General features: G+C 47.5%; 2 protein-coding genes across 4 annotated transcripts in view; both read right to left on the bottom strand.

Moving 5' to 3' along the window:
• Nucleotides 1–1,253, bottom strand: part of snap91a (synaptosome associated protein 91a) — a 58,383-nt gene extending 57,130 nt beyond the window's left edge. The window contains exon 1 of the mRNA XM_056406019.1: nt 1,116–1,253. Within this exon, the coding sequence (XP_056261994.1) occupies nt 1,116–1,245 (130 nt within the window). The 5' untranslated portion in view covers nt 1,246–1,253. The remainder of the gene's footprint in view (nt 1–1,115) is intronic.
• Nucleotides 1,254–3,409: 2,156 nt separating this feature from the next.
• dop1a (DOP1 leucine zipper like protein A) lies at nt 3,410–25,650 on the bottom strand. Of its 3 annotated transcripts, none has more exons than XM_056406015.1 (38): nt 25,355–25,650; nt 24,277–24,472; nt 23,918–24,099; nt 23,635–23,805; nt 22,255–22,444; nt 21,927–22,025; nt 21,504–21,603; nt 20,672–20,781; nt 20,166–20,280; nt 19,958–20,078; nt 19,492–19,611; nt 19,123–19,240; nt 18,491–18,520; nt 16,437–16,688; nt 14,142–14,622; nt 13,602–13,885; nt 13,364–13,516; nt 13,193–13,293; nt 12,814–13,079; nt 10,557–12,684; nt 10,213–10,324; nt 9,837–10,019; nt 9,108–9,233; nt 8,873–9,007; nt 8,716–8,771; nt 8,483–8,587; nt 8,201–8,267; nt 7,849–7,993; nt 7,313–7,392; nt 6,675–6,784; nt 6,354–6,503; nt 5,886–5,947; nt 5,453–5,605; nt 5,039–5,175; nt 4,746–4,801; nt 4,487–4,651; nt 4,116–4,245; nt 3,410–4,007 (listed from the first exon to the last, which is right to left on the bottom strand). In XM_056406015.1, the coding sequence occupies exons 2-38, from the start codon at nt 24,412–24,414 to the stop codon at nt 3,705–3,707; spliced, it is 7,434 nt and encodes a 2,477-aa protein (XP_056261990.1). In that variant the 5' UTR covers nt 24,415–24,472; nt 25,355–25,650; the 3' UTR covers nt 3,410–3,704. The 3 variants fall into 3 exon arrangements, with proteins under 3 accessions (XP_056261990.1, XP_056261992.1, XP_056261991.1); XM_056406017.1 differs by having other exon boundaries at nt 20,672–20,754; nt 25,355–25,649; XM_056406016.1 differs by lacking the exon at nt 18,491–18,520 and having other exon boundaries at nt 25,355–25,649.
• Nucleotides 25,651–25,861: the final 211 nt, after the last annotated feature.

Raw genomic sequence — 25,861 nt, forward strand, 5'->3', positions numbered from 1 at the left:
GGAAGAAACCTTCAGGAGAGCAACAGAGGAGGATCCCTCTCCAGGATGGACAGAACAATAGATGTCATGTGACCAGAAGGACAGATTTAGAGTTAAAATACATTCAATGAATATGACAGAGTGTATGAATAGTTCATAGTAGGCGTTCACGTGCATTTCATGCAGAAACCCTTCCAGCAGCCACACACAGTTCACCTTCCTAAACACCACCTCCCTCACATCCACACGCCCTCACTTGTTGGTTCGTGCATCGTGCTTTAACATGTTCATCAACTTTACGTCAGGATGCTCACCGGGGACGGTGACTGTGTGACTCCGATGTGAGGTCAAAGGTCAGGGGTGACGTATGTGTACGTATTGTAAAGCCGTCTGAGGCAAATGTGTAATTTGTGATATTGGGCTCTACAAAATAAACTAAATTGAATGGACCGTAACTATGAAATAAATCGGGTTTGCAGCATATCTGTGATTTCTGTTCGAAACTGAACCTTTTTCAAGCATTCACCCCTCCCCAGCGTTTGGAATTGAATTGGCACCGTAACTTTACATTGTTTCCCTTCCCCTTGTTCCGTACTATTATATTATATTATATATATATATATATGCAGCAGTGCCACACACACCTCTTTGTGCCATCACAGGGAACAGACAATGATTAGAAAAGGCCTGTGTGGAGTCACCAACATGATGCATTCATCAGCACTGGGGTGACGTGGGGGAGACAGTCTCCAGTCAGAGGGGCTTAAGTGGTTTTTAGGGCATCGTGACTTCCTTCTGGTTCTACTCTCCGGCACCATGGGGGAAGGACCCCCACGCTGTGACAAGGTAATAGGTTTGTCGTTCAATTAAAGCCTGCATTAAATGAATGGCTGCCTCAAGCATTATGTGTGTGCATGTGTGTGTGTGCATGCATGTACATAACATGTGAGCCCCCCCCCCCCCCCCAGTACATTAACGCTGGAGGACTGGATGGGGGGAGGCATCCGTCATGGCTTCTGTGCGTGGCCTAGTTGCCCACGAGGATGGATGGGCGGGTTGAAAGGACACATAATGAGATGGCTCTATAGATATGATCAATACATCGATACAGATCGGTCGATACATGGATAACTCACATTCCAGGTGCTTTTTCTTGGGAGCCGTCTGTTCATGCGTGCTGGCTTTACACACCGCCCGGGCCACCTCGGATCCCGTCAGGGTGTACTGCGCCGCGGCGATGCGGTCCGTGAGCGTCTGACCCGACATCTTCTCTCTCTTCTGGAGCCTCGACTACACCGAGCGTCCACGGATGGTCCGACCCCCCCACCCCCACCCCCGTGCCCCGTACACCCTCCACACGGAGCAGAGCGACCGGCCTCAGAGATCCCAGCAGCCCTCGAAGGCACCGCAGGAGGAAACAGCAGAACCCGTCAAAGACCTGCGGATGATCCGAGTTGCATAACAACACTTTGCGCTTCTGGAACAATCCGGAACGGACTTTCTTCCCCGAAGACCGATATCCTTTGAATAAATAAATAAATATTGAGGCAATTGGCTGAATAAACGACAATATCCAACCGGGTAATCCTTGTCCAGGTTTCCCCCCGCCGCTTCTTCTTTGATTGTCGATTCTTACAGCTCCGTATTATTCGTCGGCTAGCCTCCCTGGCAAAACGGTCCTCTCCGGATGACGCGTGTCGCTGCCTCCCCTCGCTCCCTGTCTCCTTTCCTCCTTTCCTCCAGCCTCCCGATAATCCTCACCACCAGTCCGACGGTCCTTGTGTATCAGCGGGGCGCGCAGGGGAACATCAGGTCCTGGATGGCATCATCATCATAATCATCATCATCTCCCACCGTCCAGTGCAGCGGTGTTCCCTCCTCCTCTTCCTCTCTGCTGCGGCCCACCGTCAGCCTGCGAGCCCCGGCGATGCGCGCTTTCAGCCCGGTGTGGTTGGATGGCGGTGCTCCTGCTGGTATCTTTTTTTTTAAACTAATTTTTTTTACATCCTCTTGTTTATTTCATTATTAATGCATTTAGACGTCTCCCCCAGCCCCGCCTCCCCCCTCCCCTCTCCGAGTCAGGTGACGCAGCATCGCCAACCCCTGCTGCTGCTCCTGTCATCGCGAGAGCTGGGCTGGAGGTTGTGGACGGGGGAAAGGACGCGAGGGGGTTAATACGAGTCACGTCACGCTGCTATCACACCATGAAGGTCACGCACGTGCTGCCTCAGTTAACGAGTTTTCTTCATCGTGATATTTGTGGATAAACGTCAAACACAACCTCCTGACAGCAGCCTGTGTGTCGCTGTCCGTGGTGCTGATGTGGGCTCGTCTCTGGTCATCACTCAGATCTACTGAATGGCTTTTATTTCACGAACCCTGATGGGCAATGACAATACATTGACCTTGTATCTAGTTAGAAAGTAAATACCGAGTCAATGTGCAGCCTAAGAAGAATTATTCAGTTGCATCTGGTCGGCAGAACTAGTTTATAGTCGGGTAGTTCTCCACCCAGGGATCAAGAAGAAGCTGTTCTGAGACACACATTTGAATTGTATGAACACTTTTTTGTAAAGGCACCGAAGGTTTCATTCTTTAACATTGTATTTGTTTTAAGCTCATCACATTTTCTTTTAATGAAAAATCCTGATATAAAAAAAAGTCAAAAGATTTCCCTCACATGAAACCGTTACACATTGTACTTCCATTTAGTACCGTGTACATATGCGTTAGTAAATGTACTTTTCTTTTGCAGAAATCTTTATTATTTTTTAATGGAGGCAAAGGCCATGGGGTCAAGAGCCTTTAGCTGCTCTTCCCCTCACCTCTGGAACTCCCTCCCCCCCCCGACATCAGAAACATTGACTCAATCATTTTATTCAAAACTCACCTTTTCAGGCAGGCCTATGCCTGACTTGTTCCCCGTGATGGTTGCTCTGCTGCAGACTGCTCTTCTGTTTTAACTGTTCTGCTTTTTTAATTGTGTTCATCCTTGAACTGTTTTAATGTGTTGAACGGCGACCTTGGGTGCCTTGAAAGGCGCCTTATAAAATAAATGTATTATTATTATTATTATTAAGGTAGATCAACGTCGTGCACAAACTGCCATCCCAGTGGGTCTTTAGCACAGCAGGAAAAGCACAGGTGTAAAGAAATGTGATTATTTACAGATGAATTCCATTTAGCCGTTTCAGTTTCAGGCTCCTGGTTTATCGCAGGCAGGTTCATTTTCACACGGTCACAGCTCACTGGGACATCTGAAGATGACGGCGCCGTCGCTCATGTTATTGGTAACACCTCAAAATGTCTGCAGTGAATAAGCCTTTTGATTGATTTGTATTTTTACCAGCACGCACACACAATTATCAGATTGCCTGCAGAGGGAGCGTAAGGTAAATGCATTTTAAATGTCATGACGAGAGAGAGCGTGTTTACCTTCCATTAGAAATCTTTATTAAGTCACATCGACATGGAATGGCACAGCATTTTCACTTTGTCCAAAAGGACTCACATAAAATGTTAAAAGTCAGTCGTCAAAGCTGCTCTATATATACAAATAATTAAAAGTAAATACAATAGCCTTTGAAAAGTAAAATAATCATTTTAAATACAAAACAAAAATGTACAAACTTTGTTCCCCCAGTTGTATTTCCCTTGTTCTTGAATGTACAAGTTGAGGTTGTTCACTAGTGTTGATCAGTGGCGTGTTAATCCTCTCTGTGTTCTCACGTCTTGATGAGGCCTTCTAGAAAGTCCTTCTCCACCATCTCCTCGATGTTCTGTCGAGCTCGGCTCCAGAACACTTTCTGGCTCTCCAGCTTGTGGCCCTCGTTGTGGAAGGAGGCGTCGGCCGGGTTGTGGCTGTAGGCGGGGCCTGTGCGGTAGCTGGCCTTGCTGTTGAACACCTGGCTGAGCAGGTTGAAGAAGGGCAGCAGCTGCTCCATGCTGCGGATCACGTAGAGGGTCAGCGTCAGGTGGCCCGGCTCCCAGGACAGGGTCCGGGTGGAGCAGTCCTCCTCGGGGTTTTTCTGTGGGAGGTGAAGTGGATTATAAAAATGTTCTGTGCCTGAATGCTACAGCATAGTGAGAATCGTTTGACTCCATCCTTTAATAACCGTGTGTGTGTGGGGGGGTACCTTTGCTCGTTTCCTCAGCAGCTTGGCCAGTCGGACCACGTAGGGTTTAAACTCTCTCTGGTGAGTCCCCTGGCGTCTCACTTCCAGCCCTGAATCATCTGAAGCCTCTGGGATGAAGGCCCAGCGGTACCTGGAACGAAGCAGCACTCACTCAGAAATAACACCCGTTTCATTTAGTTAACGCGTCACCTGAGCTTTAAAAAACAAAGGAGCAATATATTTAAATGTATTATTCAAACGCTATTCACAAACTGAGATTTGCAAATTCCTCCATTTAAAACGATCCATGCTGCATCCCAAATAGTGACAGGCTAGCATTTGTAACTAATCATCTCTGTAACTGATTCCCTAAGCCCATCATCTGTACTGACATCTGGAACTGAGGCAGGCTCTCGGGGGGCAGGGCCAGCGCCAGGTCCAGGAGCTTGCAGGCCGACAGATAGAGGTTGAGCCAGCGCTGGCTGTTGTAGGAGGTGGAGAAGCCGTTCCCACCGGAATAGGTGGTCTCCAGCCCGGCCACAGACGGCCCCGACGTCCTGAAAGACGGACGGGAGAGGAGAACTCGTCATCGAACACGGGCAGAAGAGGTTCCGTTACAATCCAGTCCGTCTGAGCAAAGGGAGAACACACCTCGATATGTCTTCATCGGCTGTGAGCTCCTGCTCCATGAGAAGAAACACCTGAACCTGCAGGGCAACACATGGAGAATGAGAGAGTGAGTGTGTGTTCGTTTGTGTGTGCGCACCGGTGTGCAAAGTTTGTGTGCTTTTGTGTGTTTGTGTATATTTGTCTGTTTGTGTGTGCTCATGTGTGTTTGTTTGTAAGCTCGTTTGTGTCTTTGTTTGTGGGTAAAATATGTGGAGAGGGCTGCAGGAAAGAGACGTGTCCAGATGAAGTGAGCCGAGCGTCATGGTGGTCCTCACCAGCTCCGTGATCATGGTGGGCCACAGCGAGGTGAGGTGCTGAGGTGACATGCGCAGCAGCAGCACTCTGAAGAACAGGAACACCTGAGCGTGAAGGATGGGCACCTGAGGCAGCCGCAGGGCCTCCACCAGACGCTCTGGAGAGAGACACACACACACACACACACAGAGATACACTTTGAAGCATCTGCTCTGGTTCATATTGAATCATTTGGAAGGCTGTAGGACCCCAGGAAACATTTGTTCTCCTGGAGTTCCACATCGGAGGGGGCAGTTTGTAGAACGCATGACCCCACAGACTCACCCCTTCATACACAGCAGGTTGAGATCTTCAGTGCAAATCATTAGACTTCATTTCTGTGCCGTTTATTGTGGGACCACGCGACCACTAGAGCACACGTGTGCGTTGTGTACCTTGTATGTCTGGCAGGTACTTCTGGTACTGGTCCACCTCACTGCTGTAGATGGTGAACGACAGGCGTTTCATCAGCATGGCTCTCTGCTCCAGCTCCGCGTCTCTGTTGGTGAACAGACTCAGAGAGCTGCTCTGGGCCACAGCCACCCGGGCTGAGGGGAAACACACACACACACACACACACACACACACACACACAGGATTGGTGGTCCAGCTAGTATCCAGCTATCCTGTTAAAAGGCTTTTCTCCTCATCACATCCGTGGGTGTCACAGGTTGTACAGATTGTAAAGCTCCATAGAGGAAAATGTGTGATTTGTTGTATTTGTTGTAATGTGAGAACGCAGCCGATGCCGAGCTAAACGGCCCGTTATCACACCCAGTGGTAATATGCACACTTTTATTAATTAAGCTAAAGAATCGTAAAGCTTACTCATGAGGTCTCTGAATGTGGTCTTGTCATGAGTCATCAAGTGGTCAATAATGGCTCTCCAGCTGAAAAAATAGGAACATTTAAGTTAGTAATGAATTAACAAACACAACCCCTTTACAGCTGGCAATAACATGGACCATTCAAATGTGTTCACTTTGTCCTCCGCCAACATAATGATACTGTATGTCTCTTCAAACTGAACACACGCTCAGGCTTCTGATTCATTTAGAATGAAACATTTACAACAAAATAATAAATATAGGATTTTGCTTGATTACACTTTATGGATGAATGTATAGAGTCCTATAGTTCATAAGCAATTCATAATAAAAGGATGCTCAAGCTGTTTGAAGAAATCAAACAGACAATTTATAACAAACTATATCAGTGTGCGTTTTAAGATCCCTCTCTCTCCCTCTCAGCCAAATGTTACACCAGTCATAAACAGAAGTTTCCTCTCCTACTCACTGGCTGACGCAGGAGGAGTCCATCTGGAAGAAGGTGTGGTCCATGAAGAGGTCGAAGGCCTCTTTCTTCCAGGCCCGGCGGGTGTACTGGTACCCACTGAGGCTGCTCAACAGCTGGATGCAGGCCCGGTAGCTCGGGGCGTTGTGACCACTGCCAGGAGAAACAGGGAATCACTTCACATAGAACATTGACATTTACATGTTGCACCCTGTAAAAAAAGTTAACAGTGGCCTCTTTGTTTTAGGTTAAAGCGTCCCACAGTTGACGTGTGAACTTTGAAACATTTTGCCAAAATCCAACGCAGTAAGAAGACGTCCCCACCTGTGGTTGCGGAGGTAGGGCACCACGTAGTGCATGATATTAACCAGCAACGGGATCACCTTCTCCTTCTCGTCGCTGTAGAACACCATGTCCAACAGATGGGCCAGCACCTGGTGAACACAGCAGTCACCCACGTCAGTCTCACCCGTGCACTCAGTCGGCATGGCAACATTGATGAAGTTCTTCTTAGAAAGTCGCCATTCATCGTCAACTATCGAGCTCCTTTAATGGAAAAGTACAGACTGCACATGCCGTATGACGAAATGCACTTCAGCGTTATGTTGATGTTTTGAATAAACACATTAATCTATAAAAAGGTGCCAACAAGCAGTGAAGCTCAGGCAGAACGTGCATGAGCTTAAACAGTCCAGGTGGAAGACGGTGGCCTCTGGTTTCAAGGGTCCAGCTCATCACCACAACGAGTCCAGCATTGGTCCACAAATAATAAGCAAGTCGAGGCGATTGTGAATCAGCGATAAGGAGCTTAGTTGAAATGTGTTAGTGTGCTGTAGGGCTGCACCCAAAACACTGCTGGTAGATGCGAGTGAGAGAAGCTTGGGATGAACTCTGGAAAAAAGAGGCGGGGCCACTGAGAAAACCACAGGAACAAAGGAGTCACAGAGACAAGAGTGCTTTACCTCGGCCAACAGCGTGAGGGCGTGAACGCTGTACACTGATGGAGTGAAGCTGGAGGCCTCCATCACTGTGAGCATTAAATCTATAAAACACACATGCCAAACGTTAGCAGCAGCTACATCGCGGGGGAAAGTATTAACGTGCTCGGTGCTCCGCTCTGACCCCTCACATTCAGATTATGATTTTTACACTTCATTTAGCTGGATTACATTAATCCCTGACATTAAAATACATCTTTGGTAGAAACACAGAAACGATCTTCCCCTTGACAAAATACAGATTCCCCTGAGCTCAAATACATAAGGGCAGTATCCGAGCTGCCCGCTCAGTAACGACTACTTTCCAATCAACTGAAGGGTTCATTCTTGAATTTACTAAATCGTATGTCAGGAGAGACTCACTGGCAACACAACAGTGATTAATAAACATGTTTCTGTACGCATTGTTTTGAGTGGCATGAGTGTAAAATGTCATCCTTAATGACAGATACTTCATTGGCTTTCTCCAGTGCGATTAGTGGCTGTGAGCAGCGTTGCACCTTCTACATCAGCTTCCAGGTTGGCTCCGTCCACGACTATCTGGGGCGAGGCCTTCACCTCCAGGTTCCTCCTCAGCCACGTGGTTTGCTCCAGAGAGGAGCCGGCGATGGTGCCGATGGCCTCCACCACCTTATGGGTCACGTCCTGCAGACGCCAGTTAAGCTCAGTTACATGTTCTTAACTCTGGTTCACTCCATAATCCTGTATGACTACACGCCATGAAATGAAATCTCTTCATTAAAAAAGGGTGTTGATGCAAGTTATTAAAGTTAAAGGAAATCAATGTAATCTACAAACTGTGATGGAAGGTTTTGAGAGTTGAACAGTAGCCCAGTTGGTGACAGTAATTACCTGCAGCTCCCGTTGGTCCTTCTTGCTCTCCAGGTTGGGATTCTTCAAGATGAACTCATTCAGAACTCTAGAGAAAAGGAGGAACATGTCAAATAAACTAAAGCCGGCGAAATGTTGGCGGCGGTGTAGAGTCTCCACAGGCGGAGTTATTCAGAGACACACTGGGACCATTTAACAAAGAGCAGCACACTAACATCCACAAAACACAGTCAACACAGATGATCTTGAGTAAATTGGTACATCTGGACCACATCTAAGGGGAGAGGAGGAAGAGAAACCAACCCGAGTATAAGGAACTGTCCAGGGGCCGGCAGGCCTAACGACACAGAGTCCTTCAGCAGCGCCAGCAGAGAAGGCCAGCTGTCAACTAAACTGGACACGGGGATCCTGGCACACAAACAAGGAATGACGATGAACACAAAGTAAACAAGGTTAGACGCCACAAAGACGACCTTAATATAGAAGAAACATTAAAAAGGATATATATATAGTACGGCTGTGTGCAGTGGACTCACCGCTGGACGTAGGCATAGAAGAACTGCAGCATGCAAACCTCCAGAGAGAGGTGCTTCTGTGGGTGAGGAAATAACATCCCGTCATGATGGCTATGGAACACGATGAAACTAAAACACAAGTGTCAAACGAATCCAAAGATTGCACTCAAACAACAACCTTGTCCTTTGCAATGGCGGGCGGCTGCTTCAGGACCTCTTTGACCGTCTGCATGACCGTCTCCGTGCGCATGGCGCTCACCGAGCGGACCAGCTCCACCAGCAGCAGCTGCTCCTCACTGGCTGAAGGAATCACCTGAAACGCATGGCATGCCGTTTAAATCACTCTTTGAATACATTTTACTTTTACAGGGCAACAGAAATGACTCCACAGCAGCTAAAGGCAGGACACCCACCTTATTTCTGACTGGAGTTTTGACTTGTTTCCTCTCATTCCAAACGTAGGCGATGGCTGCCATGAAGTGAGCACCGTGGTTCATGGAGATTGGACCCAGCAGCTCCAGGATTTGCTGCCGCAGGTTCTGTAGAAGAGATGCAAGCAAGGAGGTTAGGTTAGACCAAAACAGCTGATAACTTAGCATGCAACACAGCTGAATGCAGTAAATCAATCGAACACTTTGGTATTTCCTCAAATTACTAGACATTTAATTTTCAGATATGCCACAATCCACAAGATCAATTGTAAAAGGTTATCTGCATTCAAGTCCAGCTGCTGTTACATGTGTGGAGTCGACGCAATGCAAAATACTCAAACTGACAAAGATGTTCATTGCAAAATTAACTTTCATAAGCAGGTTTTTATGCCTCGAATTATTCCTTCTGCAGGGGCACAGGCCATGTAATCATTACAAATTATGTTCTGTAGATCACAAATGAATCACCATATTATCTCATTGAATATTAGATTAAAACCCACCTCCAGAATAACAAAATCAAATCGTCTGGACATGGGTAATAACTACTGCGTTAACCGGAAGAAGCTGATGGCAATCATGGTGAAGACAACTCCCTCCATCCCTCTCAACCAATCACCGCTGCCCTTATTCTACAGTCGAGTATGACATTACAAAGACTCGTTATCGCCTTGCTAGACTGGCCTGGTGCAGTAGAATATGTTTGAGTACCTTCGTAGAGCCCAGGTTGATGTTGGACGTGGAGGCAGCAGAGGCAGCAGCTGGCTTGTCGGAGCTGTCCGCCTGGTGGAGGACGCTCCACAGCAGGGTGACAGAAGACATGATGGTGTGGAGGATGGACAGGATGCCTGAACGAGCCTCAGCCAAGTGCTTCTGGTCAACGCTCACTTGTAACTGAGAGATAAGACAGTCAGTATACCGTTTTGCAAAGTAGATCATATCGACTCATCGTCTTAATGCAAATCAAACTCATGAATGTAACAAAATAATGTGTAAACTGCAGCAAAGGAGGTTAGGAGGTGTGTGCAGAGATTGGAAACAATCACTGACGATGAAAGAGTAACTTGTTGGTGCTCGGCGCCCTCACCTGGTGGTACTGGGAAGTGGGGTCCTGCAGGCAGTAGTGGATGATGGCCGTCACCCCCTCCAACACCGTCAGAATCAGGTCAGGAGGGATGCAGAGAGCCATCCACTGGGGTCTAGGACATAGAGGGCAAATATCTTTTAATAAAAATTATAATTTATATGCAAAATTCTGAATGCCAAACATTTTCATCACAATTGGTACATCAGAAAGATGATATGCAAGACAGCTATTGCATCTTGTGGCCAAGAGCGCCATCTGGTGACCCAACCCAGCCATTGTATTGCACTGTACTGCCAGTGTGATGTATGATAGTGTGTCATAGTACGAACTGCAGATGTTAATACCTGGTGTCAGTGAGTCCGGTCTCATAGCGGTACTGATGAAGAAGATTATCCAGGTTCCTGCACAGCTGCAGCGTGACGGAGGCGACCACCCTCCTCAGCACCCTCCCCATGTACGGCAGGGTGGCCGTGATGAGTCCGATCCACTGGGGATGCATCTTACACGCGTGGTGCTGATGCAGCGCACGGATCACGGCACACAGGAACATACCCTGCGCTGTGATAGGCTGTCCGTGGAGATACTGCAGCGATGTCATTGGCTGCTGAGGGTTGACGTGCTCCACTTCCCCAACCAGGACCTCGAACGCGGCCCCGCCTCCCGTCGCAGCGCCTCCCACCCCTCCTCCCACGGGCGCCCCATCGCCCCCTTCTTCAGCCGGCACCAGGACTCTGTGCTCGAGGACCACGAGGCTCTGCAGCAGTCTGAGCAGCTGAGACTGGACGGCGCTGCAGCTGTCGATCTGGTCCTCCGACAGGTTGATGACGCTGTCCTCCGACAGACCTTCCTCCACCGTGGCCACGTTGGCCCCCGCCGCCTGCTGCTCGTGCCACTTCTGGGCGCTGAATATGGAGGAGAGCAGGCAATGGAGAACCACTTTCTGGACTTTGCACTTCGAGAGGACGTCGCTGATGAAGCTAGCGAAGCCCTTAGCGGAGCTACCGGTGACTTTGACCAGCTCGCTGAACAGGAGCGTGAGGACCTCCACGCTGGTCAGCTGCATGGCCCGGTTCCCTGCCAGGTCCTGAGGGCCTGCGGTCAGGTGGGCAGAGTAATAGCTCCTGAGGAAGTACAGACAGAGTGAGATGATGATCTCCAGGTACATGGCGCTGCGGAATGAGTGCGAGTGGGAGTCCTGGGGGATGGGGCAGTAGAAGTCTTTGCCCATGACGGAGACCCTGTGACGGGCCAGGAGGTTTTGGAGCAAGGACAGCTGCGGAGTGTACGTGTTGTTGATGCTGGTGGTGGAGATGGCACTTACGAACCCCGAGGGAGTGGCTCGGAGCATGGCCGCGATGGCCGACAGGGCGTGGAGCGCCCGGGAGGAGTCGTACAGCTGGAGGTAGAGCAGGACGTGCTGGTAGAGAGGATGGATGTTAAAACGAGGAGGGGCGGAGGAGGCCCTGCGTCCTGAGACACCGACTCCCCCGACAGTCCCAACAGAGCCCCCGCTGGGTGAGCCGGTGTCGCTCTCAATCTCTGACACCTCACCTTCCCCACAGCTGTACCAGTTCTCTAGATCCAGGCTGTCCCCAAAGAAAATACTGGTCGGTCGCAGTTTTTCAGCTTGACTTGCCATCTTTCTCAGCCTCTCTTCCTCTTTCCTCTTGGCCTTCTTGACCTTGGGCTTGGCCCCGGTGGATTTGTCTGCCAGCCTCTCCATGATCTTCCCTTTAAGGCTGAGCTGGGTGCTGCTGTGGCTACGTTTACGGGCCTGAGGATCGTCCACCTGCAGGCTGTGGTCTGGGGTGGCGGGGTCGGAGCAGTCGGGCAACGTGACAATGGAAGGCGAGGAGCTGTGACGGGTGATGCCCTCTCTGTGCTCGTCCTTTGCAGATACATCGGCCCGCGTGACAGAGAAGAACTCCAGCGTGCCTCCAGCCAGCATCTCGGGCAGAGTCTGGTTGTTGGAGCCTGAAGGAGGTCCAGAGTCAAGACGGGGACCTATAGAGGTATCTGAGGAGGTGCTGTCTGTGTCCGTCTGGGGCCAGTGTCCAGGTTGTGATGAGACTTCAAAAGAGGATCCCTCGTCTATTAAACTCAAAACATGGTCGATAAGCTCTTTTATGACAGAGGACACAGCCTCCTCTATAGGGTCCTTAAACGTGTCACAGGAGGAACCAGGCGGTTGGTCCGACCGAGTGACTGTGCTGCTGGGAAACTCTGGTTCCTCAAAGCTACAATTTTCCAATGTAGATGATCGAGAACCACTAGACTCAGAGCTCTGGAGCTCCCCCTGTTGGACCACATGCTGATATTCACCAGCTAGTTGCAAGTTCTCACTGCTCAGGCTCAGCAAGGACAGGCTGTCACTCAGGGGGTTGACAGTCAAACAGAACAGCTCCATGTCACCCATCACCAGGCCTCGGAGCTCCTCCTGTGTCCTCATCTCATCTTGGGTCTGACCAAAGTCTTATGAAAGAGAGAGCAGAAGAGTTCTATCACAACCAGTCAATATGGAAACAATGTGGATAAGAAATGACGCAGGAACTGCCAGTAAAACAAAACAACAACAAAGCAGTATTATTGGCATTTGCTTACTATCTGAAAAGCCAGAGTCCCTGGTGTAAAGGGCTTCTGAAGGCCCTTGTTCAGGTGGTTCAGGGAAGACCTGGGCCCAGTGGCGCTGGGCCTGGACCCTCTGGATGGATACTCGGTGGGTCTTGGGGTGGAGCAGAACTAGCAGGAGAGGCTCTAAAACCCGAGCAATGTCATGTCTCTGGAGAACCTGATTGAGCCAAGCCCGGCCAACAGCGCTAGTACACGGATCCCAATAGCTCAGACTGTCGAGCATGATGAAAAGAGATCTGTGGAGACATTTTTTGTAAAAAAAAATCACAGAGAGGGCACTTGATAAACTGTATTCATGGAGAAAAACAATCTTTAAATGAACTAAAAACATTGCTGTGGGGCCGAGTACCTGTCAAAGGTGCGATTAAAAGGAGAGGACTTGGTGATGTTCAAGTCTCGAGTCAAATGCCACAGCACAGAGAACTTCACGTGGGCCTCCAGCCGGATTCTCTGAAAGCAAAAAGGAGCTTGAGCATGGACTTCACTGGCAGATTGTGATGAAGAGTCCACTGTGACTGACTTTGTCTCTGTGCATGAGCTGCTGGCTGATGACATCCTCACAGATGCTGGAGGAAGGCACCAGGTTGTGGAGCTGGTAGAAGAGCTCGACGCTGCGCTGATGGTGCTGAGGAGTCCCTTCACTCAACTGCTCCCAAAGGATCAGAGCTACACCCTGTGGACAACGATTGGAGAATAAACATGGTCAAGACAATAAAAGAAAGGAAATGACTCCACGTGACCCAGATTGAGAACTCTACCTTGAAGAAGTTTGTCTTGTCAGCGATGTACTTTAGGATTCCCTGAGTGAGTGGAGGCCGGATGACGACAGCGACTCGACCCTGGCTGGGGCTCATGGACTGGGCGGAGTCAGAGCTGCCCCCGGATGCAACGCTCTCGGCGGTCACCATGGCGACTGACTGGGTGAGCCCCACGAGGTCCATGAGGAGCGAGATGGCCACGCCCTGCTGGCTGAAGTCCCCGGCCAGGCAGCAGGCATCCATCAGTGTCTGCAGCCACACTGGCAGACGGACCTGCTCCCGGTCTGTATTGAAAATACCAGATTGAGAATTCAACCGTCATGAATCAAACCTAAAAGCTGTAAAACAGCTCTACATCTTAGCACTCCATTACTCTCTACCATTAGGCTTCACTGACTCACGGCTGTCATTTGAATCCATATACATCAAAACCAAGGTTAACCTTTCCGGTCCCTTCCCACTGAATCTGATAGTTATTGCATATTGTGCTCACTTAATTATTATTTTTATTTGTCGTGTTCTTGTGTTCTTGGCACTTACCAAACTGCTCGTCCTGCGTGGGTGACGAGTTGAGATTGCCCTCTGCGATGTAGACGGGGAAACTGGAGCATTCCAGGAAGAGCTGGCAGGCAGCGGTGAAGGCGGCGACCCCCTCCCTCTGGACCAGCCCGGCTTCTGAGCATGACTCCATGTGCTGGGAGCCTTCTGAAACCAGGGGCCCCGACTTTATAACGTCGCCTCTTTCCCCCCCCTCGGCTTTGTCTCCGTGCCCCGGCGTAATGTACAAGGAGATGAGTCGGGAGAGAAACTGCTGGAAGTGCTCCAGGCAGCACTGCATAACCGGTTTGTCCAGCGGCTTGGCCTGAGATGGGCCCGAGGAGCGGCGGGCCGTTCTGAGCGGGTGAGCGCTTTGCTCCGACTCATCCGGGCCGTCGCCCTGGTACTGGACGAAGTCCGTGAAGCCGCCTTCGGAAGAGCGACCGCCAGGAGGAGTTTCTCCGTCCTCAAACATCTCCCCAGCCTGCAGGAGGACAGAGGAGGTGAAGAAGAGTGACAGAACCAAAAAGATGGGGAAAGGTGTTGATCAGTAAACTGGTAATACTAGGAACATACTGCTTGTTTTAATGCCTTTAAGAGCCTTCACAACCACACGGGGGTTGTCATTATACAGGCTGACCAGACCTCGGGTCAGCTTAGAGCGAGAAAGGGCTAAACTGGGAATGACATGATGCCGCCAAACTCTATTTGATCTAGAGAGATGTCAATCAATCTGATCGGGTAATACAAGTGAGACACCTTTGTGAGGGGATGTGCAAATACTTTCATGATTGCAGCCTGCCAAACATGAGTTGGACAGATCCTTAAATAGAGACGACTATATCGGATATATTGATGTTTTGTCATGCAGTTATATTCAGATGAAAGATGTATCCTTACATGTGCAGTATATGACCATAGTAGCATTGGGCAAACTGAGCATATTGAATGTGAGACAATGTCGATATGAATTAAAGATTTGGGCAGAGAAGTCTATCCCTTTGCCATTTCACTATTTAGGGCCCTTGAAGGCAGAGCTGAAAGCCTTCTTTGAGGCAATATTGTCTTTACAGGATTTTTTGCAAAGATTAATTTCCAGTGTGTGACTTATTTTTCAAGGTACTCAATTCGAAAAGACCGAATTCCTATCGAGAACTTAATTTTGAAACACCATCAGCCAGACACTGATATAAGATGTAATCCACGTCACATTTTCAGTAAACGCAGAACTAACTGTTAGCTTTAATAGTCTCATTGACCTGGTCAATGCACTGTTCTGTCCACTGGTCATTACATAGTGACATGTACATGGACACACAGCTGGGACTTGTGTAGACTGAGCTGAACACCAGGTTTCCATCCTGCCAGACAGACTGAGATGTAACTTCTTAATATTGTTTGTCACAGCTTTCAGGGCCTGAGGGCGTCCTGGGAAGCGTTCTGATTGAGGCAGCATTCAGTCTGAAGCCTGGACTCAGATGGCACGTCGGACGGCAAATTCTCTACATGTCCCTCAGGGTGGGGGGGTGGAGTTTAAAGTATTCAGTGGATGCATGTGGAATCTTTTCCACTCCGATGGATAGGGCTCACCCAGGAGGCATCGCTTGCTCTTATTCCGCAGAGACAAAAGGCGAGCCGGGCTCAGCTGTCGGTTAACCATCTTCTGTCTTTCTACGCGTCCTCTCCTCTGTCCCTCGTGAGCCTCCCTCAATCTCGCAGCACGGGACCGATTAAATGAACTTCAAATCGCGACTCACTGAGCTCTCGAACATTTCAACAGCCAGGTTGCTGGAGGGGGACCAGGAGCAACCGGATGGCCAGACGAAGCGTTTTGGTCTGAACAAGTCTTCAAATGCCTCGTGTCGAGGGAGTGCTGGATGACGGGGCCGGTCGTGGGACCACCAAGCCGACTACCGCAGAGACAACAGAGCCGGAGGGGGCCCTGTTCTGGGACCAGGGAACACCATCAGAGACTGAACTGATGGATTTTTGGGCAGTAACTTGTTGGGGAAGTGGGTCAAATTGGGAGTCTGTGCTTTTATCAAAAGATGTTGTTCAAAGACCAAGCAGAGTTGTCAGCTGGCGGGAGTTTCAAAGTACGAGATTGGCATAGCGGGGGCATCACTTTAGTTTTGGTGGCTTGTGAACTAATTTTATTTAAAACTGGCCACTAAACCGAACACACACTCTGATCTTATAGTGATTTAAGTGGCAGGACAAACATGATACACGCAACACTTTGTTTATGATGGAGAGGAGCATTTCCCTTTCATGATTGTGGAACTTTGTTTCCCTCACCCGTTTGTCCTCCTTGCCTCCGCTTGCCGAGTTTGAGCGGTTGGCGGCGGGGTTGGCGTGGCCCTGGGGCCCCGATGGCAGCGCCAGAGGGGACACCAGCGGGGGCTGCACTTTGCTGAGGATCTTGGAGCAGAGGCGAAGGCAGTGGGTGAGCTCCCCGAGGCCCAGGGCCTGCAGGTGAGCGGTCAGAGCCGCCACCATGCGCAACAGCAGCTGGGGAAGATGCTCCGTCTGGATCTCGATGTAGGTCTCCTGGGAATGTTGGGGACAAACGGAAGGCAAGTCAAGACTCGGGAGGATGTGAGGGGCAATTATTGGGCATCTGGAAAGCGGTGAACCTGATCCAACGCAATTATGGCCCTGAACCTAACTCAAGCTGATGGTGGAGCTTCAAATCGTTGATTTTATGCAGTTTGCTTGGTTAAATATTATGAAATACAAATTAACATCTCAAATGATTGACTGATTACTTTTCTCTCGGAGGGGAAAGATGCTGAAGAAAATATCTCAAGAAAAAATATCATCTGCTACAGTCCAAAAAATAATTAGTAAAAAGCTTGTGATAGTTAGGATACCAAAATGCTGCCGTTTATATGTTGAGACTATTTTATCCAAAGATGTCCCCATAGTTTGGGGATGTTTTTGTACTTTGGCCGTTCCTTTATTTAAGTCTAGTAAAAAGATATACAGCTGTCGTTGTTTTCCCTAAACAAAGAAGACTCTGCACACTTGGATCCACTTCCAGCATTTAATAATGCATTTATCATTAAATAAATTGGACCTAAATGTACAGACCCTTGTATTCACATCGACTCAACAAGCACAAGACATTTTTATGAAAGCAAATAAAAGCACAAATTAGAACAAAGAAAACATAAAATTAGCATTATACATTGAAGTCAATTAGAAGTCATATTTCTTACAAATAAGCGAGCAGTGCAATAAAATATATCTGCATGCATGCTGAACAGGAAACGTATACCGTATTTTTTGCACTATAGGGCGCACTTAAAAGCCTTTAATTTTCTCAAAAAACGACAGTGCGCCTTATAATCCGAAAGCCGCCGTATATGGATTTTTCTTTTTTTTTACTGACTGACCTATAAGCGATTTGTGTGCAAGGCGCTCCACGGCGCTAAAGTCCAAATGTTTTACGACTTTTTTAAAAAAAACAAAAGCCGCACCGCTTGCGGCATTACGGAGCCCAGCGCCAGGCGCGTCGGGGAGTAATACATACTGGCGACCCTGGGGGTCGGGAACGCTACCAGACGAGAGGGGGTGTTTTAGTGTTTATATAGAACATAGAACAAGCTACTAGCCACCCCTTAAACAAAACGAAAACAAACGACCGTGAAACCTCAACCGCAAAACTCAGCCTCACTCCGGGTCACAGCTCCGCCCCAACACAATCACACACACAACACACAACACATCTCTCATGCTGTATCACACAGACACGCCTCACAGCTACCAGCTCGTGAGGACACGTTCACCCATCGGACACAACATTTCCACATGATATACTGTCACAACTTGAATAACCACATACAGTTGGTGTTGGTAATAAATAAAAGAATAATGTTGGTAGTTGATGTATTATTGTGAATACGCTCATTAACGTTTGAATAATCGACTGACTATATTGATTTTTTTTTTTGTTTGTTTTTGCCTTATAGTCTTATAAGACTTTTTTCTTTTGAATGAAAATAGACCATTCATGATTAATTTAAATGACGCCAATAAATAGAATATTCATAATACACTGGGCGGAGATTTCATTTTCACAAGATCCACACCACAGCCAGGGTAAGTTTACACCATTAATGACTGTTAGAATCCCACTTCTTCCTTCGGATCATTTGGTTCTCCATTAACAGTTGAGTTAATATATATATATAAATATAAATATATATATAAAGTCAGTCTGAAATGATCACTCAAAGCAGGGCAGGGACAAAGATGGCCTGAGGGGATGTCGGCAGGACGTTGAAGAAATGTTATCGTAGCCTCAGTGAAGCAGGGTGAGGTGAAAGGAAAGAGCAGCAGTACTTTACCTGGCAGATTACCCTCATGCTTCTAGTAGGCTTCAGGAGAAAGAGCAGATAGATTGAACAGACAGGAGCAAGCAGAGGACACACACACCTGGTTCACACACACCTGGTTCTCTCTCACACACACACACACACACCTGGTTCTCACACACACACATGGATTTCCAAACTGTTCACATTGGAAATACTGTATATTCTATATTCAAGCATATTTCTATGAGGATGCAAACAATATTTTGGGAGGGAAACACAACACAGGTCATGTTTGTAACCTGTGTGGAGATTGCACACACACACACAAAGCCCGAGCATGGGCGGGAGAGGAGGGACAGGAGGAGAGCAGGATGTGGTGGCGAGACAACAAAAGAAATCTATAAAGGATCCGCAAAGGAAACATAAAAATTTAGAAAGAGAGACTGAATAATGACAAAGACAACAGAGTGTGAATGGAAAATTTATGGATGGAACAAATAGGTGTAATGGTAAAAAGAAAGTCATGGTGGAGAAAAGACATTTAGAAAGACAGAAAAACAAAGATGGACAAATAGAGAAAGACAGATATAGAAAGAAAGACAGATAGAAAGAAGAAAAGAAAGAAAATCATTAAAAGAAAGAAAGAAGAAAAAAAATCTCACCAAAGAAACAATATCCAGCAGGAAATCGACCAGCTGACAGAACTCCACCAATGAGAGCTCTGGATGATCCAAGCTCCCAGAATGCCGCGGTGCACGTGTGTTGCTGTTCACTGTCCTCCTGCAAGAGAGAGGTATGTGAGAACATTTTAAGATGGTGAGCAGTGACCTCGGGTGTTGGATGTGGTGTTGAGGGTGTAAAGGCAGTGAGGAAGACATCTTGGCTCACATTGGGTCGGTATCAGCTGAGCAGTGTATCGAAACACCACAACACTCGATCGCAATCTCTACACGGCTCCATAAACATGACGCTCCGGTGTTTGGGCCTGTCATAACGAGTGTTTGCGCACACGTGAATTTTAACAAGCAAACCTGCAGCACTCCTCAAACCAGCGGGCGATGTAGTCCCACATGTAGTACGGCTCAAACGAGTTGAACAGCAGGTTGGCCGTTTTGATCAGTTCTGTCGTCTTCTTGTTCTCTCGTAGTTTACTGAGAAGAAAAATTAGCATCTTGGTGTGTATGGAAAGAAATTTAAAAAAATGCACATCTATTTTAATGTTAGCCATGATTTAAGTTACTCGTGTAGAAATGATGACAAATGTTTTTTCTATGTTGTAATTTTTCATACACCTTTTTCTAGTACGTTGTAAAGACGTTTTCTGCACACCCAGGATAAATCCCATCAGTTACGGTATTACTGAAAATGTCCTAATGTTGAAATTATTAGATGTTCTTGGTAAACATATCCCAATTGTTATATTCCCCCTTTGTTTTTCTACAATGATTCAATAACCAAACTTTCATTATTGGGCACATTTAATTTTCTTGGACTGACCTGCTGAGGTGTGTTTGGTCTTTACTGAATGGACTCTGGTTCTGGATGTCCAGCTCTGTTCGGCATTGTGTGTGAAGAGTCCGAAACACCTCGATTAGAACGTCCTCGAGGATCGCTGGACCTGGAGAGGCACACACCGATGGGAGAGGTGACACCATGTGACATTTTGACTGGACTGTTGGTGTCTACATGGCGATAGACTGGTTACCAAGTTCCGGTTTGTCCAGCAGACTGATGAGGATGCGAAATGGCTTGAGGTCGTGCATGAGGATGCTCTCCTCTTCCCCGCCCCGGGCCTTGCCTTGCAATATCCCCACCATGGCCTGAAAACACACACATCTCTATTACAGTAATCTGAAAACTCCAGAGCATTTTTTTTCCCGCTTCGTCTGCCACTTAATGGTGGAACGCCAAGAACAGATGGTCTCTGCAGAACCAACCTTCTCCCAATGGAGGGAACTGCAAGAACTATTTTAGAGCAGATGGTGGATGAGCAAAGTAAAACACATTGAAAACTAAACTTCCCCTCCTGGTCGCTCTGTTTGCCGCCCCCAGGAGTACCAGAGCTGGAGGCCAGAGGCTGTTGTGAGCGTAACAGACAACACAAGTGTGTGTATGCTGGAAAGGTATTTGGGAACTTCAAAAGGACACACTACTGGGAATAGGAGAAGAGAGAGAAACACAAACAGACAGACACACACACGCACACTTCACCTGGACGAGCATGTCTTTAGAGAAGGTGTTGAAGTAGTGGCTGGCGTGCTCCTCCGGGTTGCTCTGCCGGGTGCTGCGGGGGCCTATTTTCACCCCGTTGTTGTCAAAGCCTTCAAAAATAATTACGATGGTGTAAATACTCAGTTGTGTAGGAAAAAAAATTCTAATGTATTATATTACATGTAATTTAACAGATGCTTTTATCCAAAGTGCATTCAACCACGAGTACAAACTATTATAATCAACTCCCATTATTTTCAGACCATTTGATGAATAAATATATATTTTAACAGCTAAAGATTTTGTTTGGGGTCAGAATGACCCCAGGACAACAACGGTTAAAAACTGTCACGACATTCAGAAAGCTGGAGCTGGCAGCAAGATAATACATCCCAGTCATTGTGGGAAGAGAACCTCTTCTGACTGGCCCAGAATTAGAGTCACACTGCACTGTGGGTCCTAATTTGAGAACCTCACCTACAAATCCACATTTTATTTGTTTCTTATCTCTTCTGTTGACCTAAAATCAGACTTATCGTAATGCTGCCGATTATGCTCGATAAAGGCCGGGCCCATCCTTCGCATTCACACACTTACCATCATGTTCATCCCACAGAGGTTTGCAAAGAAAAGAAAATACAGTAAGATGGTGATCAACACAACAAAACAACCATGTGGGCATATATTTCTGTATTCTTTGACTCCCCCAAAGGAAAATGTCTCTCTAAACTTCATAATGTTTAAGAAATAAAATGGCATGTTGGAATCCTGTCAGCACTGTGTCTGTGTGTGTGTGTGTGTGTGTGTGTGTGTGTGTGTGTGCATTTCACACCCAGCAGCCAGGCGTAGAGTCTGCGGTTGAGCGACATGTCTCTCCTCAAAACCACGTGGAGAGCTGCAGACAGGATCCGGATCATGTCGGGGCGAGTCGCCTGAACACAACAAAAGAGAACACAAGGTTTGTGACTTTCACAAATATACATTTGTACATACACACTTTGATTCACGGCCCTGAGGGTCCAGGAATGTGAATGAAAGGATTTAACAAGCAGCAAACATGAGTCACCACTTGGCTGACTTTGAGCGACCTCATCATGATCAAACCCTTGCAGACACATAAAAAAAAAACATATCGACACTAGCCGATATATGAATAGTTTGATATATGAATATCCACCAGTTAGATACTTTGGTCTAATAATTGTGAATATACTCTACAACAAACAGGCTGGTGGTTTTCACCAGCTTTCCTCACCTGGCTCATGTGGAAGGGGAAGCAGAAGAGGATCAGGTCCAGGGTGCTCCTCTGCACCAGCACACTGGAGTCCTGGACAGAGGTACTGACCGCCTCCACCTGGTGAGAACAAAGACACTATCATTCAACCTGCCTTTTTACATTTGTATTTATTTTTTTCAAATTGAGTGCATTCAACAACATAACACTATTTGAATCATATTTGAACCTATTAATTAATACCCAAGGTAAAAAATATGTCGGACAATACTCAGCTTTGGAGGAAAGTGTCCAAACCTTATTTTCAGCTCAGGAGCACGCAATTGTATCGTAGTGTGCCGTCACGTACCATGAGCTCAATGTCACTGCCAATGACGTAGAGCTGGTCCTCCATGGAGAGCTTGCGATTGAGGTGCAGCAGAACAAAGGACACCCCGGGGAGACGCACAGCGGGGCTGGTCAGGATGCTGCCCCACAAGGCGCTGTAGAAGGCCGACTGCTCCACCGCCGCTGCCACCTTCTCCAACAGGGTGTTGGTTCTACGAAAGACACAGAGGGGACACAGTGAACATGGGACACACACACTGGTTATGTGTGTGGTCTTGTAGGTTTGAATGTACACATGTAAATTATTAAATAATATTTACTGAGTTGCATTAGTTGCGCCGGTTTTATTGACCCCTTGGTCAACGTAACATCTCACAGCACAATCAAAGCAGCAAGATATTAAAAGGAACACACACACAGAGAGAGAGCGAGAGAGAGACACACAGAGACAGAGAGACAAAGAGAGAGAGCGAGAGAGAGAGACAGAGAGACAGAGCGAGAGAGAGACAGAGCGAGAGAGAGACAGAGAGACATCATTCAATGCTGATGAGCTTTCTCTGAACAGAGCGCTCATTCACTGCTGTTAATGAGGCCGTTGGGATCTCCTGGTGAAGCTTTCATTTACCATTTCCACATAGTGAGAACATAATACATTTTGAGAAGAAAAACAAACTAAAATGAAGACTGCTAGATACTACTCATCTGACCTATAACTACTAAAACAATATAGTATGAACTTAATGGAAAAAAATATGTCACTTCATGACGACCCCGACAAATAAGCCTTTTGGTGGAGGATGTAACAGGTGTAACTCATAACAAGTATTACAGCTGGCATTGCTCACTAGGACAGTAGCTCTAGTGGGGCCATTGTTAATTGAATAATCACCTGTGCTTACCTGCAAAATACAAATTCAATATTCTCCCATGAAAATGATGTCACTGTGGCTGAAGCTGTAAGCACAGCGCCCTCTAGGGCTTGTGGGACTAATTGGCGGTAGTGCTGATGAGATGAAGCCTCGCTCTGTTTTTGCAATATCTGAGATATCATTAAATCACCATATGAACAAACAACAATGCAACATTAAATTACTAAATCAATCCATGACAAATACAAATAGATGCGAGGAAAACACTGTAAATTTAACTTGACACACGTCTGCAGGTAATTCCTGGAATCAAACTATAAACTTGTTCTGAACTGTAGAGGCAGAGGTCTGTGTCCCGAGTTTAATCTTTTAATGTTATCTTGCAATGACTCACACGTCTCATATATCATTCAGTCGATCTTAAAATCAATTCACTTCCCCATTACGCTATGAAATGCCTTCTCCTAATGGACTGTTCCGTTGCCTGCATGTGCACATTAGAGGCGTTTTCTTTCCGCCCCTGCTCTTCTCACCTGTCGTAATACTCGGAGCCCTCCTCCAGGCCAGGCAAGACCCCGGTCAGCAGTCCCTGTAGGCCCGGTTTCAGAGTCTTTCCCAGGGGCAGGTAGTAGGTCTCGTAGAGCCCCAGCAGCACCGGCTTCACAGACATGGCGGCATTGGAGAGTAAAGGGAAGAGCCCAGAGCTGCGGTGAGAACAAAAAATTGTTAGAATAATAATTATATATATTCGAATAATGGCAGAAAGCTTTATGTCCAGCAAACTACTGGCCAGTGCAAGTGAAACTCCAGTATCACCTGTACAGAAAGAGGTCTTTGGCCAGCCTCTTGGGTCCAATGATCTTGAAGATGATCTCGTACGTCTCCAGGGCCTTGCGGTGGACCCCGCTGGGCAGGGCCGGGTGGAGGCATTGGGCCAGACGTTTGCCTATCGTCAGCTTCTTGGGAACCACTTGGTATTTCGCATTGTTCTGCAAAACCTGAGACGGGGACAGTTGATAAGAAGCAGGCACTCGCAACCGGGTACAGAACGTTCGTGTGTGTAATTCGAGAGCAGATTGGATGTTATTTTATGCTTCTAAAAGTAAATGCTGTTTATTAAAATGAATTCAACCCTTTTGGCACATGCCATCTTTATACATCTTTGAGATCCTCACCTTGTTGAGTTTGCCCAGTGCAGAGATGAGGTCGGCCCACTCACTGGAGTACTCAAAGTTCTTGAGGGCTTTGTCCACGGCTGCCACATAGTTCCTGTACTTGGAGTCACTGAGCAGCTCCACTTCCTCTGCATTCATTCTCCTGGGTGGTTATTGCGCTAATGTGATACACCAGGCACACATATGTACATCACACCTGTAATGGAAAGGAACAGAAAATCAGAAACACACGTAGTGAGTTAAAAGTGTCTCTACATGATTGACCTTGAAGAGAGAGAGGAGGTGGGGGGGGGGGGAGCCTGAGCATTGTTTGACATAAATTATGGCAGGGTGAAGCAGGGGCCATTTAAAAATAATAAAAAGTAGTATACATCAGGAGAAGATTCTGGGGGAGGGGTATCCACGTTCACACAGTAAAACACATTTATTTTTTAGAGGAATGGCAGCCCAAATTAATGTCGGAGTATCAAATATAAACGTGACTTGCCCCAGCAGTGAAGGTGGAAACATTAACACCGAAGAGGGCTCAGCCAACACCTGACCCACTGTCAGCGAGCCAGTCACGCGCAGTTACAGCTAGGTCGGCGATGACTAATTAATGTTATTACTCACACCTGTGCTTTTCCTGCGGTGGGCCACGTCCAACATGTCTGCGGTGAGAAGCGCCCCCAGGTAGACTGGGAGGAGTCTCGCGTGTTTTGAAGCGTTTGAGGGGTTCGCTCGCTCAACAACAGTGGCTGAAGGAAGTCTCGTGCAGCTTGAGATCACGCGTAACACACCGTAGAGCAGGTACACCTGTCGTCCAAGCTACGGCAGCCGTGGCATGCCAACGTTCGCATTGTGTCGCGGAAATTACAAACCGAGCATTTAATAATAAACGCACATTCAGCTCAGGAAAATGTGCAAAATGGTATTCAAGGCGTTGTACTGTCGTTTTGATGGAGCGAGGCGAACTGTTACAGTGCAGCGCTGTGGCTCGCGGAAATCACCTCACCTCGCTCGAGCGAGGTGAGGTGATTTCCGCCAACGTGACGTCACGTTACGGCGTTAACAAATGGAGGCGGGTGTGAACGCTTACCGATACAGGACGGCGACTGTCATTCAATCCCGGAGTAGAAACGGCAGACAGCGGCAACGATGTGACGAGCGAGCTAGCTAACGTGACCGTTAGCAGCGGGTCGTTTAAACGCTCGAGACGAAGGGCCCGCTGTCCCTTGACAGGAAGGCGTGGGAAGCAGACGGTGGGTACTTGTATTCTACATATTCTTCTTCCTCTTTGTGTGGTCCGGCGGTGTGTAAATAAACACTGGTGAGCGCATCGGTAGCTTCCTGTGCCAGAGCGCGAGCGAGACGATTGACAGCTCCCAGACTGCACTGCAGATTAGCTATACGTCCAACCACAGCGTCCAACGGCGCTTCCGCGTGGAGGTCTTCCGCCTCTCAGCGGTGTCAAGTCACCGGATTTACACACAGTTCATTTTTCAAAATAAAAATACAAATGTATAGATTTTTTTTTTAAATTATCTATGATCTTAAGTTACCAAACGATTAAACTAACACATATCTAAATAAATTATAATTTGGT

The sequence above is a fragment of the Pseudoliparis swirei genome, chromosome 22 (genome assembly GCF_029220125.1).
Source record: "Pseudoliparis swirei isolate HS2019 ecotype Mariana Trench chromosome 22, NWPU_hadal_v1, whole genome shotgun sequence".
Classification (NCBI taxonomy): Eukaryota; Metazoa; Chordata; class Actinopteri; order Perciformes; family Liparidae; genus Pseudoliparis; species Pseudoliparis swirei.

Excerpts from the sequence above, each read along its gene's own strand:
- dop1a (XM_056406015.1), bottom strand. The coding sequence starts at position 24,414 with ATGAATGCAGAGGAAGTGGAGCTGCTCAGTGACTCCAAGTACAGGAAC. Across the intron at positions 9,008-9,107 it reads AAACTCCAGTCAGAAATAAG|GTGATTCCTTCAGCCAGTGA; the intron begins GTGGGTGTCCTG and ends CATGCGTTTCAG. Across the intron at positions 8,772-8,872 it reads CCGCCATTGCAAAGGACAAG|AAGCACCTCTCTCTGGAGGT; the intron begins GTTGTTGTTTGA and ends CCTCACCCACAG.